Here is an 11,934-nt window from a genome sequence, read left to right as displayed (position 1 = left end):
TTCGGAAGATGACCTGCAAGAACGAACCATCTTCAACCCTTGATTGCGTCAATAGTTTCAACAATTGGAAACACGTTTTCCCCATCTGTGAAGGTCTCTGCTGGTGAGTAGAACCGTACTGAGTACAGAAGCTTACCACCGCCCGCTGGAGTCGGAAGCCAGCTGTATAACAAGTCAGTCCATGTCCTTTTGCTTCAGATCAATTCGCATAATGGGAAACTCACTTGCTAGTCCAGTTATCCGGTGGAGGAACATCAGCAGGTTGTAATAGAAGCTGGAATCTCCCATGCGCAGTCTCGTTCGCCGGATTCGCACCATCGTCAGCATACACCAAGCATCCATTCTCATACTTCAACTGCGTACTTCGGTCCCCGATGACGTACCTACCCAGCTCATTGGGCACTAGATACTGGTCCGCCCCATACACAGTCAAACTCCAGAACCCGATCGACTTGATCAGGGGCTTGCCAGAGAAGGTGAAGAGAAAGGCTGACGTCGGGCTAAAGTCAAATTGTCCGATTTGTTCGTGATGAAGAGGTTTTCGGATTGCACCAGGCCAAGATAACCGCGGAGTGCGCGGTAGGCACGACAGCCGTATTGGACGCCGAAGATGCCTTGGCATCTAACCTTGGGTATGACCCAGTTGTTGCCGACATCAATTAGATTTTGGGAGTAAGCCGCTGAGATGCTGACGTTTGCTGCAATGGTAGAAGCAGCCAGGTTAACCGTGCGAGGTGGAGAGTAGACTCCATCTACAATGCCAGCAAGGCCAAGTTTGGACGCTACTCGCTACCGGTCTGACATTACGTCGGGTTGGTTGAACTGACCAATCTTGGCCAGCAGGTCTAGATAGCCCGTGACTCTATCGGTGGCGTTCGAAGTGTCGATGAGAGCGCGTGAGACTCTAGGTGCTTGTGCTGTGAAAGGCTGAGATGTATCACGAGGAATCGTTTTAAGGAAAGTCTGATCTTGGTAGCTGCGTATGGTCGCAATATCTTGCGTGGTGTTTTGGCGTACGAGGATGCGACCGAGCATTGTACCATAGGTTGTGGCATAAGATATCACACCTTTGTAGCTGGATGGTTCAGCCGCGGTGGTGTATTCGATTCCTGGCTGAACAAGGGCATCATCTGCACGTCTGATCAAATAGTTCCCCGGTGGTGAGTTCTCATTGATTGACATCTCGGCAAAATTGTTGCCATAAATGAGATCGGTCAGTCTTTTTTTTCATAGATTGTTGATCTCTAATGAAACTGACATATCGTAAAAAGGCTATATTCAGTTTCTTCCATCGCTGATATTGGGAATAGTCAAGACGAGGTCTTCATGTGATAAGTCGGCAGCCACCCAAATGTACAACGTGTCTGGATTTGGGCCGACTATCGTGCGATTTAGAGGACCAGAAAGTGTATGATACGGCCATAGAGTGTTTGGTTCATCGACAGCATCCAAGATGTTCGTCACAGTTTGTTGCCATTGAGATATTGGATATGCATACTGAACCAGTGTCAGAAGAGAGACAACATGTTGTTTGTATTCATCATGTACCTGGATTGCAAACGCTGTGGCGTCTTGTGCAGCACTATTATGGGGAACTGAATCGTTCCACACTCTGACAAAGGGAACAAAGTATGCGAAGCATGTACCGTTAGCGAGGAGATGACTGGCTAACTTCATCTTTCTTAGCATTACCTCAATCATCTTTCTCAATACGATCTTACCCCGACGTACTATATATCGGATTTGACTATTATCGCGTAGCAGAACCTTCGATTTGGCATCATTGCGCAACAGATAACAAGATTGACGAAGAGGCTGGTAGGTGGGGCGGTGGTCGAAACGGTTAAAGGGTGGGGCAGTGGTAGAAGACCGAGACAGCAGTACGCGAAAACGACAAGACCTTACCGTCGGCCCTGAAGCTCTGACTACGATTGCGACCCAAAAATAGTGACTCAGGTTCACCGCTAAACAGATATTACAGCACAGCTGATGTGTTCGCATAGCTAGAAAGGTTGAGCTAAGGGTGTACGAGACTAACGCAGACGATTCAGGCAGGGCAGCTGTGAGCGCCGGTTGTTGCTTAGTCTGGTGCCCCGCATGGCCCTGGCTGACAGCGACCATGAAGCAATAACCACGTCAGCTATCTCCGGTTTCTTCTAGCTCACTATCAGTTCCACTTCAAATCTTCTACTTATGTTCTATTATTGCTAGACTTTAGTAAAGCAGAATAATCGAATACATAGGTTAAATTAAGCCTAGTATAGGTGTAGAGAACTTGTCGGAGAGACCTAAGCAGCACTCGGCCGTAACAACACTTGTGCCGGACACGGTCGGGATGATAGTTCTCCGAGATGAAGGCGTCGCCAATATGATACTAATCCCTCAACAGTAGTAATAATTCCTGCGCACCAGCTTGCGGCTCATACAAGATGGCTGCTTTTGCAGAAAACTTAGATACCAACACTCGGCTCTGCCACAATAACGCTTTTCAGAACCAGACACAGCTCCCATCACCTCGACCATAGCTATGATTTCTGCCCTCGAAGTTTTTCTCTTGACGAGTAGCCTGATACTTGCGTCAGGGGCAATACCAAGAGGACTAAGTCGCGCAGAGGTAAGGGTTGAAAGCAATGCGTCGTTGAAAGAATGACGCTCATACTCGATCAGAATCTGACATGTCAGTTCAACGTAGGCCTTGATACCGTAGGTTTACCAGAACTAAGCTTCCTCGAATTGTACTGAGACGCTGATTTGCATTAGTCGGATGTTGCAAACATCAGCTATGTGCGCATGATGAAGAACGTCAAACTTCCTGTTTCCAGAACGACATACCGCTACGCCATCAATCCCCCATTCGACAAGGAAAAGCCATACCTCTTGTTCCTTCACGGCTTCCCAGATACTTCGTATGGTTGGGTCAACCAGATCGAATACTTTACCAGGCGCGGCTACGGCATCATAGCCCCAGACCTTCTAGGCACTGGTGGTACAGACAAGCCCATCGAACTGGAAGCTTATAGTCTGAGGACAATGGCATCTGACATTGCTGAACTGCTCGACTGCGAAGGTCTTGATAAGATAATCGCAGTTTCGCATGACCTGTAAGTCCAATAATGCCATATATTATCTTGTTCCTAGACCGCTAGACTAACATGCCTTAGCGGAGCTTATGTACTCTCCCGCTTTCACACGTACCAGTCTCAGTACCTCTCAGCTCTTGCATTCTTGGATATCGGCTACAACTCACCCGGCACAGACGTTAACCAAACCTTCGTGGAGGCTTATAACAACATTTCACAAGCAACATTCGGATACCCCATTCTCGGGTACTGGTACTTCTTTGATCAACCAGACGCGCACGTCCTTTTGGATGCACACGTACGTTCAACATTATTGTTCATCGTGTACTCAAGCTTACAACAGTACAGTTGGATTCTCTATACTCTCTGGCGTACTCGTTCAATGCACCGAAAGTAATGATGGAGAATTTCAACACGATCGGTGCACTTCAAGAGTGGCTAGCAGCTGATAGAAAGGCGGAATATGGCAATGACTTTATCACCAACTCGACTCGAGAGCAATGGAAAACCATCGTCCGCGCACAGGGAGGCGTTGAGGCAAATCTGAAATGGTACAAATCTTACTTGCGGGGTATCAACTCGGTTGACGAGGACGGTAAGAAGGACCCCAGAAGGCGGCTTTGTTTCACATGATCTAATGCAGCGTAGAGATTCGATTGATGTCCGGAATCATTGAGCAGCCTAGTCTGTTCATCGCGGCCGAGAGGGATTCCGTCGGTATTCCGTCGGAGCAGTTACGTTCTACGCTGCCATACGCTCCGGGAATGCAGATTAGAACTGTTGATGCTGGCCATTTTCTTCATATAGAGCAAGCTGATGAAGTCAATGAGGCACTCTACGACTTCATACAGGGCCTTCAATAGGTGGATACCAAGGTAGCAACGGGATCAGTTGTTGCTATAGACCAGATCTAATATTGGCGGAAGGCTGGGGTGATTAGCTCCTCTTTTTCTTTAAGATAGTGTAGTCAGAATGCTTGTTATGATGGGAAGAGGTTGTTTGGTGATTACCCCTTTCTATGTGCGAACACATATACTTGCGGAACGAGAGTCCACCTTATACAAGCAAGACGCTGAACAGGTCTGCAGCCTACATCAACATAGAGACCTGCAAAGTAGATAGCCTAACGTTGATGTAGGCTCCAGACCTACTTAGTGTTTTCCTAGGTTGACGTGGGTCCGCGATGCTTGTAGTTTGTTCACGACTATCTGGACCGACAGTGACTGATTGACGCGAGGTTACGCGGCGATACAAGCCTAGAGATAGGTACAATGAAGCGTTTTGGTAGGATAGATTCGTTTCGAATACAGATTCGTAACTAATTCCACAAACAAATCGATCCAAGAGAAGAATTGCCTCAAAGAGGACTTCTGAACTACGGCTAGGCTACACCTGCAGCGTCGTTCTTTGCCATCTGTTCCAAGTGATCACAAAGACCTCTCACCCGTTGCTCAATACTGGCATTGAAGGCGGCGGCCTTCTCAGGATCCCTCGGCGGCAGACCCATGATGGGAAAGTCAAGACGAGACTTTGCACACCATTCACTCACCTTAGGCTCCGCCATCCACTTGAGTCTGTTCTTCATAGAAGCCAGAAGGGTCGTAGGATATTCTGCCGGTATGCGAGTATACGGAAAAGGGTCGCAAAGATAGTTCTTGAGGTTTTCGTCGTCGTAACTACCTTCGACGTGTCCAATGAGAGCGGCGCTGAACGTGGGCTGAAAAAACTTGATGTTCTGGATCGTGATGTTTCTGCCATTGAAGACAGGGACAGGTGGCACGTTTCCTAAAGCAGCGGCAGCGCAGTCAATGAAGAGAGTGTCAGGCATAGGAGTGTATGTGCCCTTCTCTAAAGTGACCTTGTCTGGGTCAATGCGTTTGACCCGTCCCTGACGTATGATGTTCTTAACTCTCTTTACCTCGTCAAACTCTGCCTTTGTGACAATCGCGTGCCTGAACATGGTAGGCTCGATGCTCTTGTCCAGACGGTGAGCATGCCCGAGTTCCTCCATGCGGTGAAACATCTCTTGAGATGTTTTGGACCCCATGATAGCATCAGACTTTTCTTGTAGCAGTTTTTCGGGGTTGGGCGTGGTCTCTGGAGGTTGAAGTGTAGCGCGTTCTAAAAACCAGGAGTCGCGCGGCATGATCCAAGAAATGTTCTTTGGGTCAATGCCTTGAGCTAAGAGCCACGAGCATGCGTCGACTGCAGTCTTTCCGGCTCCGACGATTGTATAGGCGCCGTATGGTCGCTTCAGTGTTGCTAAAGCATTGGGCGTGACAAGGTTGGTTTTGTCTGCAACTTCATACGAAGGTGGACCCATAGAGGGAACTGTAATCTTCACGTATGTGGAGTCCACAATACGAGTGTTCGGTCCAACTCGGATAGCTTTTCCTGTGACAATCGATTGAAACTCTCCATCGCCAGTGTAGTTGTGCAGTGGGTAATAGGTAACGCGACCGGAGGGAAGGAGAGTATTGTTCAGGACCTTGGTGTAATAGGCAACAATTTCGTCGCCCGTTGCCACCTCAGTAAGGCCTTTGTTGAATCCAACTTGATCGATTTTCCCATCTCCGAGCGGTCGAGAGTTGACACCGTAGACGAAGGATGGTTGGTGAAGGGTGACAAAGGGGTAGGCAACTGTCCAGTGACCTCCCGGGCGCGAATAGCGATCGACGATGGCCACCGTGGTCTCCTTCTTATCGGAAATTAGGGTATCAACGAAAGCCATGCCCGCAGCGCCCGCGCCGATGACGAGGTAGTCTGCGGATATAGTCTCGGTCATGTTGATCGTTTCTGGGGTAGGTGTGCAGGTTGGAAGAGTCTTTCAGAAGATTGTTTGTATGTTCGAGACGAAGAGATAAAAGTTTGGTGTAGCAAGAAGAGAGAAGAGAAAGCAGATTCATATACCTAGGCACATATCTTGCCCAGTCGAAACGCATGTACTGGATTCTTCAACAGGGTTCAACATACCGTTACTTCGGCACCATTATTTCGCTGTCGATATTAACCGTGACCCATGATAACCTGACTTGTCCTTGTATGTTTGCTGTACATTGCGGCCGAGCCTGTTGTTGTGACAAAGTTGCTCCGGTCGGTCGAAAGCTCCCGAGATCTAGTTTACGGACGTAAGCAACGGAGCAACACTATGATATCCTAGCTTGAAAGTGTCAGCCTGCCAAGCAGTACTTGTGGCAAGTTTACGGACGTACAGGTACCCTAGCGTGGAAGCAAGCGCAATAGCACGGGGCCGTTAGCTTTGTCGTCTCGCGATCCTCCGAAATACTGTACCTACACAGCACCATGTCCAGTACACGAAGAAGGCAAGACCTTACCGTTGGCCCTGAGGTTCTTGCTATCGGTTCTTCCTAGGAATGGTGGCCCGATCCAACGACAAAAGTATCACAGCACAGCTGATGTATGCCCATGGCTGGAGGTATAGAGGTTCGAAGTGGCTTAGGCGTGGGCTCGTATAGCTACGGGTTCGGCTTCGGGTGCTTGAATAGGCGGTTCTCTTTATCTACCAGAGCACGATTGTATACATATCGGAGGTCGTTCGTCTTGTCGGCGTCATCGCCGTAGTATGGGCAAAAACAAGGGCAAAAGGGAGGAGATCAAAAACATACAACAGCGGGGATTCGCTAGTGGTCACCCACCTAACTACTAATCCGCCGGTATCATGCTTGTATATGGCTGAGCGGACGGGAAGCCTAATTTTCATGATCCTATGGTCGTATGTGAAGGAATGATCGATTGTGGTGGTAAATAAAGCTATGGGCCTGGTTTCGAGAGCAGAACGGCGGCGAGGACGGCATGATAGACGTCAGAGGACAGATGCGACCGCAGAAGAGAAGACCAGCACTGAGTTGTGCTCGAAAGATGAAACCTTAGACATGATCAATCCTGTCCAAGCCTGCATCGTCGTCGGTCTTTCGAGACTCGCTGCGGCAAGGCGCAGGACGCAAGGCGCTATAGCTGTGATAGTGACGCATGCCGAGGATCAAATTAGCTCGATGCCGTTGACTGAGTAGACGCAGTGGTAGTAGTAGAAGCATAAGCATCAGTCAAGATCTAGTGTACCTGCTTTATCTGCTACAGGAGTCGTGGCATAGCGCGCGTAGGCACGTGCGCAAACGCGTCGACGTTCCAAGGCGCGTACACAAGCCCATGACGTAGCGTGGCTTGGAGCGAGCCAGCAACAGATGATGTAGACATATCCACGACCGCAACGGGCCATCAACAATGCAATACACAGCATCTCCAATTCCACAGAATGTTTACTGCAAGGGCAACCTCACTACGAGCTCTGTCTCGCGCACCATATAGGGCCAAGTGTCCAGCAGCGACGAGACCGTATGCAACAGACCATGAGCAGCGTACGAAGGAGACGCTGAAGACATCCTCGCGATTGACATGGTAAGTGATTGTCATTCCAACTCTTTTCGCAGCACAAATTGGTTTCCAATACCAACTTGGAACGCCATACTGACTCCCCTAGGCTCACCACAACCGCCGCAGTCGGCGCCGCAGCCCTCTACTACACCACCAACCCATCTACTTCCTCCGCCTCCTCCTCCACGTCCTCTAAGCCTCCAGCGCCTGCACCCTCCTCGAAAACTCCTGATACCACCCGACCAGGGCATCGCCACGAATCTGAGTACGCCTCTGACGTGCCCAAGCCCGTGGAAGACCGCCACGGCGACAGCGTCACCAAACACAGCATCGCCGCGCACAAGAACCAGAACAAAGTTCGCGAGGGCAAGTTCTCGGGCAAGGAGTTTGATAATCACGAGCTGGTGCATTCTCCGGGGAAGCCTGGAGGTGACTTCGAGGTGAAGCGGTAGGATGGATGGAGGCATAAAGTAGGGGAGGACGATCGAGCGTAGTAGAACGGCATTGCAAAGTCACTGAGCGCACTCATGTTCCCGGTCGACGTCGCATATCCGTTTCTATTTCGCTTTTCCTGTCCTGACGAGGAACAAGATACGTCAGCGATCCATCCTCTTCGCCATGTATTCTGTCTTCAGCTTGTATATGTCATCGATCTAGGTCTCTCTTTAGTTGCGTCTCTGCAAGTCTACTGCGGTCCAAGACCTGCATCCCTCAGCTCCTTGAAGAACTTTGTCGAGAAAGCCGAATCTACAAATTCCAGAAACTTGGTAACCTGCTTCCCATCCTCCGTGAAATGCAAGATGAGCGCGTATTCGTTCGCATACGGTCCAATGTCACTATCGGCTGTACTCGTCGCATGCATGATACAGGTATGCGCATCCACATCATGCGCCTCTGTGTGAACAGTAACCTGCGACGATGTCAGTCGCCTATCACCCCAAGCTCGAATCTGTGTTTTACCTTGAAGTTCCTGAAATGTGGCAGCATTTGACTGAAGCGCTCACGATATTGGGTATTGTTCTGGATCGGTCGCCCTAGCGACGCAGGAAGGACTTGTTGTGTGCAGTCTGCCGTTCGATAGGCCATTACCTTATCCATGTTCCATGCGTTGTATCCGTCGATGACGGCTTGGGCCGTTGCTTTTTGGGCGGCGAGGGTGGACATTATGGATAGATCAGATACTCAGAGGTGGAAAATGATCATAGTATTGCAGTGGTGAGCTGCGTTGTGGTACTTGATATATACATGTCTGACTGATCACAGTAGGCTAGCAAGAAGCGGGCAGGTAGCGGGGTTGATAGACGCGTGGTCGGTGGCGAGTAGTAGCTACACACCCTCCAGACGCGACGATTTGGGTTTGTAAAGATGCGTCATGCACTAGGGCGACCATATTGCACGCCGAAAGTCTCACCATACAGCGCGCATTCTGTCCCGCTGTTTGGGCTGCCTCGGCTAGTCGCTGCCTTCTCACGTTACCCAATGCCTGTCTCCCCACCCAACGCCTTGACAGTGGCATGTCATGGTATGCCACATTATTGCGCATGCGCGCCTGTCGCTGACGTTCACATACATGACTGCACAAGAAGCAAAAAAATCGCCATTTGCAATTTTTTACCACCGATAACGGAATCACGAATGAAAGAGAAGAAGAATATGCGCCTTCGACGCCCAAAGTCAGACTGGAGCTTAGTGTGGTTCGTGCTGGCATTAGAATGACTAAGCACCATCCCCAAGCAGATGTTCCTTTGAAAGGTCCAACACCCTCCGGATCAACTTCTCCGATAACTCCTCTTCTTCGTATTTCGAGATTGCAAGAGCAGTTCTTAGAAGATTCTTGATCTCACGGCCATTCAGTGCGTACCTGAGGTTGTCAGTAATGCCACACAGTGTATGCTCATCACACTTACTCTGTTCCGAGACGCGATAATGTCTCCTCGTCCCAACGTCCAGACCCGACTTTCTTCAGGAAGTTCCTCCAGATGTTGGTACGACGGGTGCTATCGAGCGCTTCGTAGCGAATGGTTAGATGGATTCGGGACTCAAATGCCTTGTCGAAGTCTTCGAGACGGTTCGTGGTCAGGAACATGGTGCCTTTGTAATATTCGATCAGGCGAAGGAACACTGCGCGATCCCATGGACGTCAGCGGTCACCAAAGGCCGAATCATTCGTCGACACCCGACGTCTCATTGATGACTCACCTGAAACATAAGCGTTCCGCTTGAGGTCGGTCGCGCTTCTTTTGGCGAGGAAGACATCTGCTTCGTCGAGCAGTATGATTGCATTCCACGCCTTTGCTCGGGAGAATATAGTACGGAGCTGGAAATCTGTCTGCTCGACCTCCGTTCCCAGCTCACCACTGGTTATGGAGTACATGGGGCTCTTGGTATGCTCAGCGACAGCCTCTTGGTGGTATTAGCTAAGTCTTCAAACTCATCATGCTGGCTATCGCGTACCTGCTGTCAGCGTCTTTCCAAGTCCGGGCTTGCCGTAAAGTAGGAACACAAGACCCTTTCCTTTCCCTGGTACAATATCCTTCTGTCGTCAGCATCAAACTGGAAATCCAATGGAATGGAACTTACATCGAAATCATCCTGGTTTCGATGCGCTGAAACCATCGCGAGGATTGCAGACTTCATTCTGCTATCCAATTCGAGACTACCGAACGCGTCTGGGTGCCAATCTATCTCCTTTACCTCGTCTACCATGAAGAAAGCCCAGGTCTTCTCCACAAAGGAGTAGCCTCTCACTCTAGCGGGGCACAGAAGTGCTTGCTCATTCGATATCTCATAAGCTGGAGTGTTCAGATGAGACATGAATTTGTTTTCCTTATCACTGGCCTTGCGAGCCATGGTAAGGTTCGCTGCCGTATCATTTTCTTCGTTATCTGGAGACTTGCCGTCGTACTCCATTGTCGCGCCTGAGGTCGAAAGAAAGGTCGCAAGTCGGGGCGCAGCTTGCGCGTGTGTCTCGTAGTCTAACATGATTCGTCCTGAAACCTGGAGATGATAGCGGTTATGATATTGCCGGGTGCAACGTGTCTGGTGCTAACTTACATGGCCTGGGACCAGCGCATTGATATGAACTGCACGGTCGTAGGAAGGCTCTGACCAAGCGATTGCTGCTTAGCTTGTCAGTACCTTTCAGACGGATAACTTAGCCACCGACCATTGTAATGCATGTGAGTCTTTTCTAAGATCTCCCTCCACTTTCTCCCTCTTCGTATCAATCTCTCTTTCAAGCTTTCTGTGGGCTCTTTCTTGTGGAACCGAATGGGGTAGACCATTAAGGTGTCGATTTTGACCGCTGTAGCGAACTCCCTGATCTTGAGTTTCTCCTCAGACATGCCAAAACGTGTACCGTTGTAGTCCCATCTCTTTACATCGATTCTGAAGTATGGTGTCATATCGCTGTCGGTGCCTTGGTGGACTTCGCTGACGTATTCAAATTTGTCGACTACGTAACACTCATCGTAGTGATCTCCTTGAGCTATTATAACCTCCTCTGGCCTGAACAGTGTCCAGAGCAGAGGATAAGAGACCATCTGGTACGGCTCAGCATGTCCGAAGTCACGTTCGGTTTGCGAAAGGTTCTTCTCCATGAACTTGATCAACACATCCAGGTGCTCTTTCTCAACCACTGTTCTCGCACTATTGGCGGCATAATCCCTGAGTTCTTGGCGGTAATGAAACAGCGGCGCGTACGGTTTAGGGATAGCGACAAGGGTGGAATCGAAATTCATCGAAGGATAATCTCCCAAGACAGTGCGGAATGCTTTCAGTATGTGAGGTGATCGAACTTCGAGGTCTGTTGAGCGTTTCTGGCCAGACAAGCCAATCTTTCTTCGCAAAACCAGAACATAGTCCTCGTATTTTGCTGTGGATTTTGCTTGGTGTCGATTGGGGGTCAGAGTGATCAAAGGTGTATCACCCCATTGCTCCTTCTCTCGAATATCTACCAGGTCGACCTTGTAATCGATAGTCTCCTCGCCGGGTAATGTGTTTGGTTGTGGAGTTGTAGTGTTGACGTTGGCAACATCTTGCAGAACGCCCCGACGAGCAGCGCTGTAATCTTCTACCGACATGTGAGAGTATGAGTGAGAATGAAGTAGCCTCTCAACTCAAAACTGGGTGGGGATAAGGTTGGTGTCACAATCAATTATTTGAGAAACATGAGGCTAAGAGAATCAGCCTTGCAGCCTACCGTTACACACGTACACAACTGCGGCTGAGCAATAGAAGATCTGTTGGCACTATCACATGCTCTAATCGACGTCAGAATAACAAGGCAGTCTCTTCTCTTAACACAAGATCTTCATGGAAGTGCATAGCAAAGGATTAGACTCATGCAGCCTTTAAGGCTGAGCCTTATCTCTCCCAGCCTCATCGAGCACATTGTAGCCTGTTGAGAACATAACCGCAATAAGACTGGCGCGATTAGTCTCATCGTATTCAAAAATTTCAG

The 11,934-nt window shown here is 49.4% G+C and overlaps 6 protein-coding genes across 6 annotated transcripts; 2 read left to right on the top strand and 4 right to left on the bottom strand.

The window, feature by feature from the left end:
• Window positions 1-32: 32 nt before the first annotated feature.
• On the bottom strand, window positions 33-1,677 carry BKA58DRAFT_414006 (uncharacterized protein; the record flags this gene model as incomplete). The annotated part of the gene is made up of 7 exons (XM_046172458.1): window positions 33-162; window positions 225-463; window positions 553-782; window positions 828-1,219; window positions 1,259-1,272; window positions 1,318-1,497; window positions 1,549-1,677. 7 exons carry the CDS (start codon window positions 1,675-1,677, stop codon window positions 33-35), a joined length of 1,314 nt encoding a protein of 437 aa, XP_046022211.1.
• A 447-nt stretch (window positions 1,678-2,124) lies between these two features.
• On the top strand, window positions 2,125-4,366 carry BKA58DRAFT_423680 (Alpha/Beta hydrolase protein). The gene is made up of 6 exons (XM_046172871.1): window positions 2,125-2,614; window positions 2,668-2,703; window positions 2,761-3,101; window positions 3,162-3,378; window positions 3,429-3,675; window positions 3,729-4,366. Exons 1-6 carry the CDS (start codon window positions 2,528-2,530, stop codon window positions 3,941-3,943), a joined length of 1,143 nt encoding a protein of 380 aa, XP_046022210.1. The 5' UTR covers window positions 2,125-2,527; the 3' UTR covers window positions 3,944-4,366.
• Window positions 4,367-4,461: 95 nt separating this feature from the next.
• On the bottom strand, window positions 4,462-5,865 carry BKA58DRAFT_322770 (pyridine nucleotide-disulfide oxidoreductase-domain-containing protein; the record flags this gene model as incomplete). Its single annotated transcript, XM_046167873.1, has 2 exons — window positions 4,462-5,175; window positions 5,287-5,865. 2 exons carry the CDS (start codon window positions 5,863-5,865, stop codon window positions 4,462-4,464), a joined length of 1,293 nt encoding a protein of 430 aa, XP_046022209.1.
• A 1,488-nt stretch (window positions 5,866-7,353) lies between these two features.
• Window positions 7,354-7,924, top strand: BKA58DRAFT_443317 (uncharacterized protein; the record flags this gene model as incomplete). Its single annotated transcript, XM_046173969.1, has 2 exons — window positions 7,354-7,496; window positions 7,579-7,924. The coding sequence occupies 2 exons, from the start codon at window positions 7,354-7,356 to the stop codon at window positions 7,922-7,924; spliced, it is 489 nt and encodes a 162-aa protein (XP_046022208.1).
• A 124-nt stretch (window positions 7,925-8,048) lies between these two features.
• BKA58DRAFT_242140 (uncharacterized protein) lies at window positions 8,049-8,912 on the bottom strand. The gene is made up of 2 exons (XM_046166692.1): window positions 8,433-8,912; window positions 8,049-8,382 (listed from the first exon to the last, which is right to left on the bottom strand). The coding sequence occupies exons 1-2, from the start codon at window positions 8,634-8,636 to the stop codon at window positions 8,158-8,160; spliced, it is 429 nt and encodes a 142-aa protein (XP_046022207.1). The 5' UTR covers window positions 8,637-8,912; the 3' UTR covers window positions 8,049-8,157.
• On the bottom strand, window positions 8,913-11,795 carry BKA58DRAFT_242157 (P-loop containing nucleoside triphosphate hydrolase protein). Its single transcript, XM_046166693.1, has 7 exons — window positions 10,639-11,795; window positions 10,527-10,591; window positions 10,053-10,469; window positions 9,927-10,005; window positions 9,672-9,875; window positions 9,380-9,593; window positions 8,913-9,333 (listed from the first exon to the last, which is right to left on the bottom strand). Exons 1-7 carry the CDS (start codon window positions 11,552-11,554, stop codon window positions 9,189-9,191), a joined length of 2,040 nt encoding a protein of 679 aa, XP_046022206.1. The 5' UTR covers window positions 11,555-11,795; the 3' UTR covers window positions 8,913-9,188.
• Window positions 11,796-11,934: the final 139 nt, after the last annotated feature.

Source organism: Alternaria rosae (assembly GCF_020736505.1).
Source record: "Alternaria rosae strain MPI-PUGE-AT-0040 chromosome Unknown BKA58scaffold_9, whole genome shotgun sequence".
NCBI classification, from domain to species: domain Eukaryota; kingdom Fungi; phylum Ascomycota; class Dothideomycetes; order Pleosporales; family Pleosporaceae; genus Alternaria; species Alternaria rosae.
Note: the sequence above shows the minus strand (reverse complement) of the source record. Positions and strands in the feature narration are given on the sequence as shown.

What these genes read in the sequence shown, in the direction of transcription:
- BKA58DRAFT_242140 (XM_046166692.1), bottom strand. Translation starts at nt 8,636, where the DNA reads ATGTCCACCCTCGCCGCCCAAAAAGCAACGGCCCAAGCCGTCATCGAC. An exon ending in CACATTTCAGGAACTTCAAG is followed by an intron (nt 8,383 to 8,432) that starts GTAAAACACAGA and finishes ACATCGTCGCAG; the next exon opens with GTTACTGTTCACACAGAGGC.
- BKA58DRAFT_423680 (XM_046172871.1), top strand. Translation starts at nt 2,528, where the DNA reads ATGATTTCTGCCCTCGAAGTTTTTCTCTTGACGAGTAGCCTGATACTT. An exon ending in GAGGACTAAGTCGCGCAGAG is followed by an intron (nt 2,615 to 2,667) that starts GTAAGGGTTGAA and finishes ATACTCGATCAG; the next exon opens with AATCTGACATGTCAGTTCAA. An exon ending in ACGTCCTTTTGGATGCACAC is followed by an intron (nt 3,379 to 3,428) that starts GTACGTTCAACA and finishes ACAACAGTACAG; the next exon opens with TTGGATTCTCTATACTCTCT.
- BKA58DRAFT_242157 (XM_046166693.1), bottom strand. Translation starts at nt 11,554, where the DNA reads ATGTCGGTAGAAGATTACAGCGCTGCTCGTCGGGGCGTTCTGCAAGAT. An exon ending in GACTCACATGCATTACAATG is followed by an intron (nt 10,592 to 10,638) that starts GTCGGTGGCTAA and finishes CAAGCTAAGCAG; the next exon opens with CAATCGCTTGGTCAGAGCCT. An exon ending in ATGCGCTGGTCCCAGGCCAT is followed by an intron (nt 10,470 to 10,526) that starts GTAAGTTAGCAC and finishes TATCATCTCCAG; the next exon opens with GTTTCAGGACGAATCATGTT.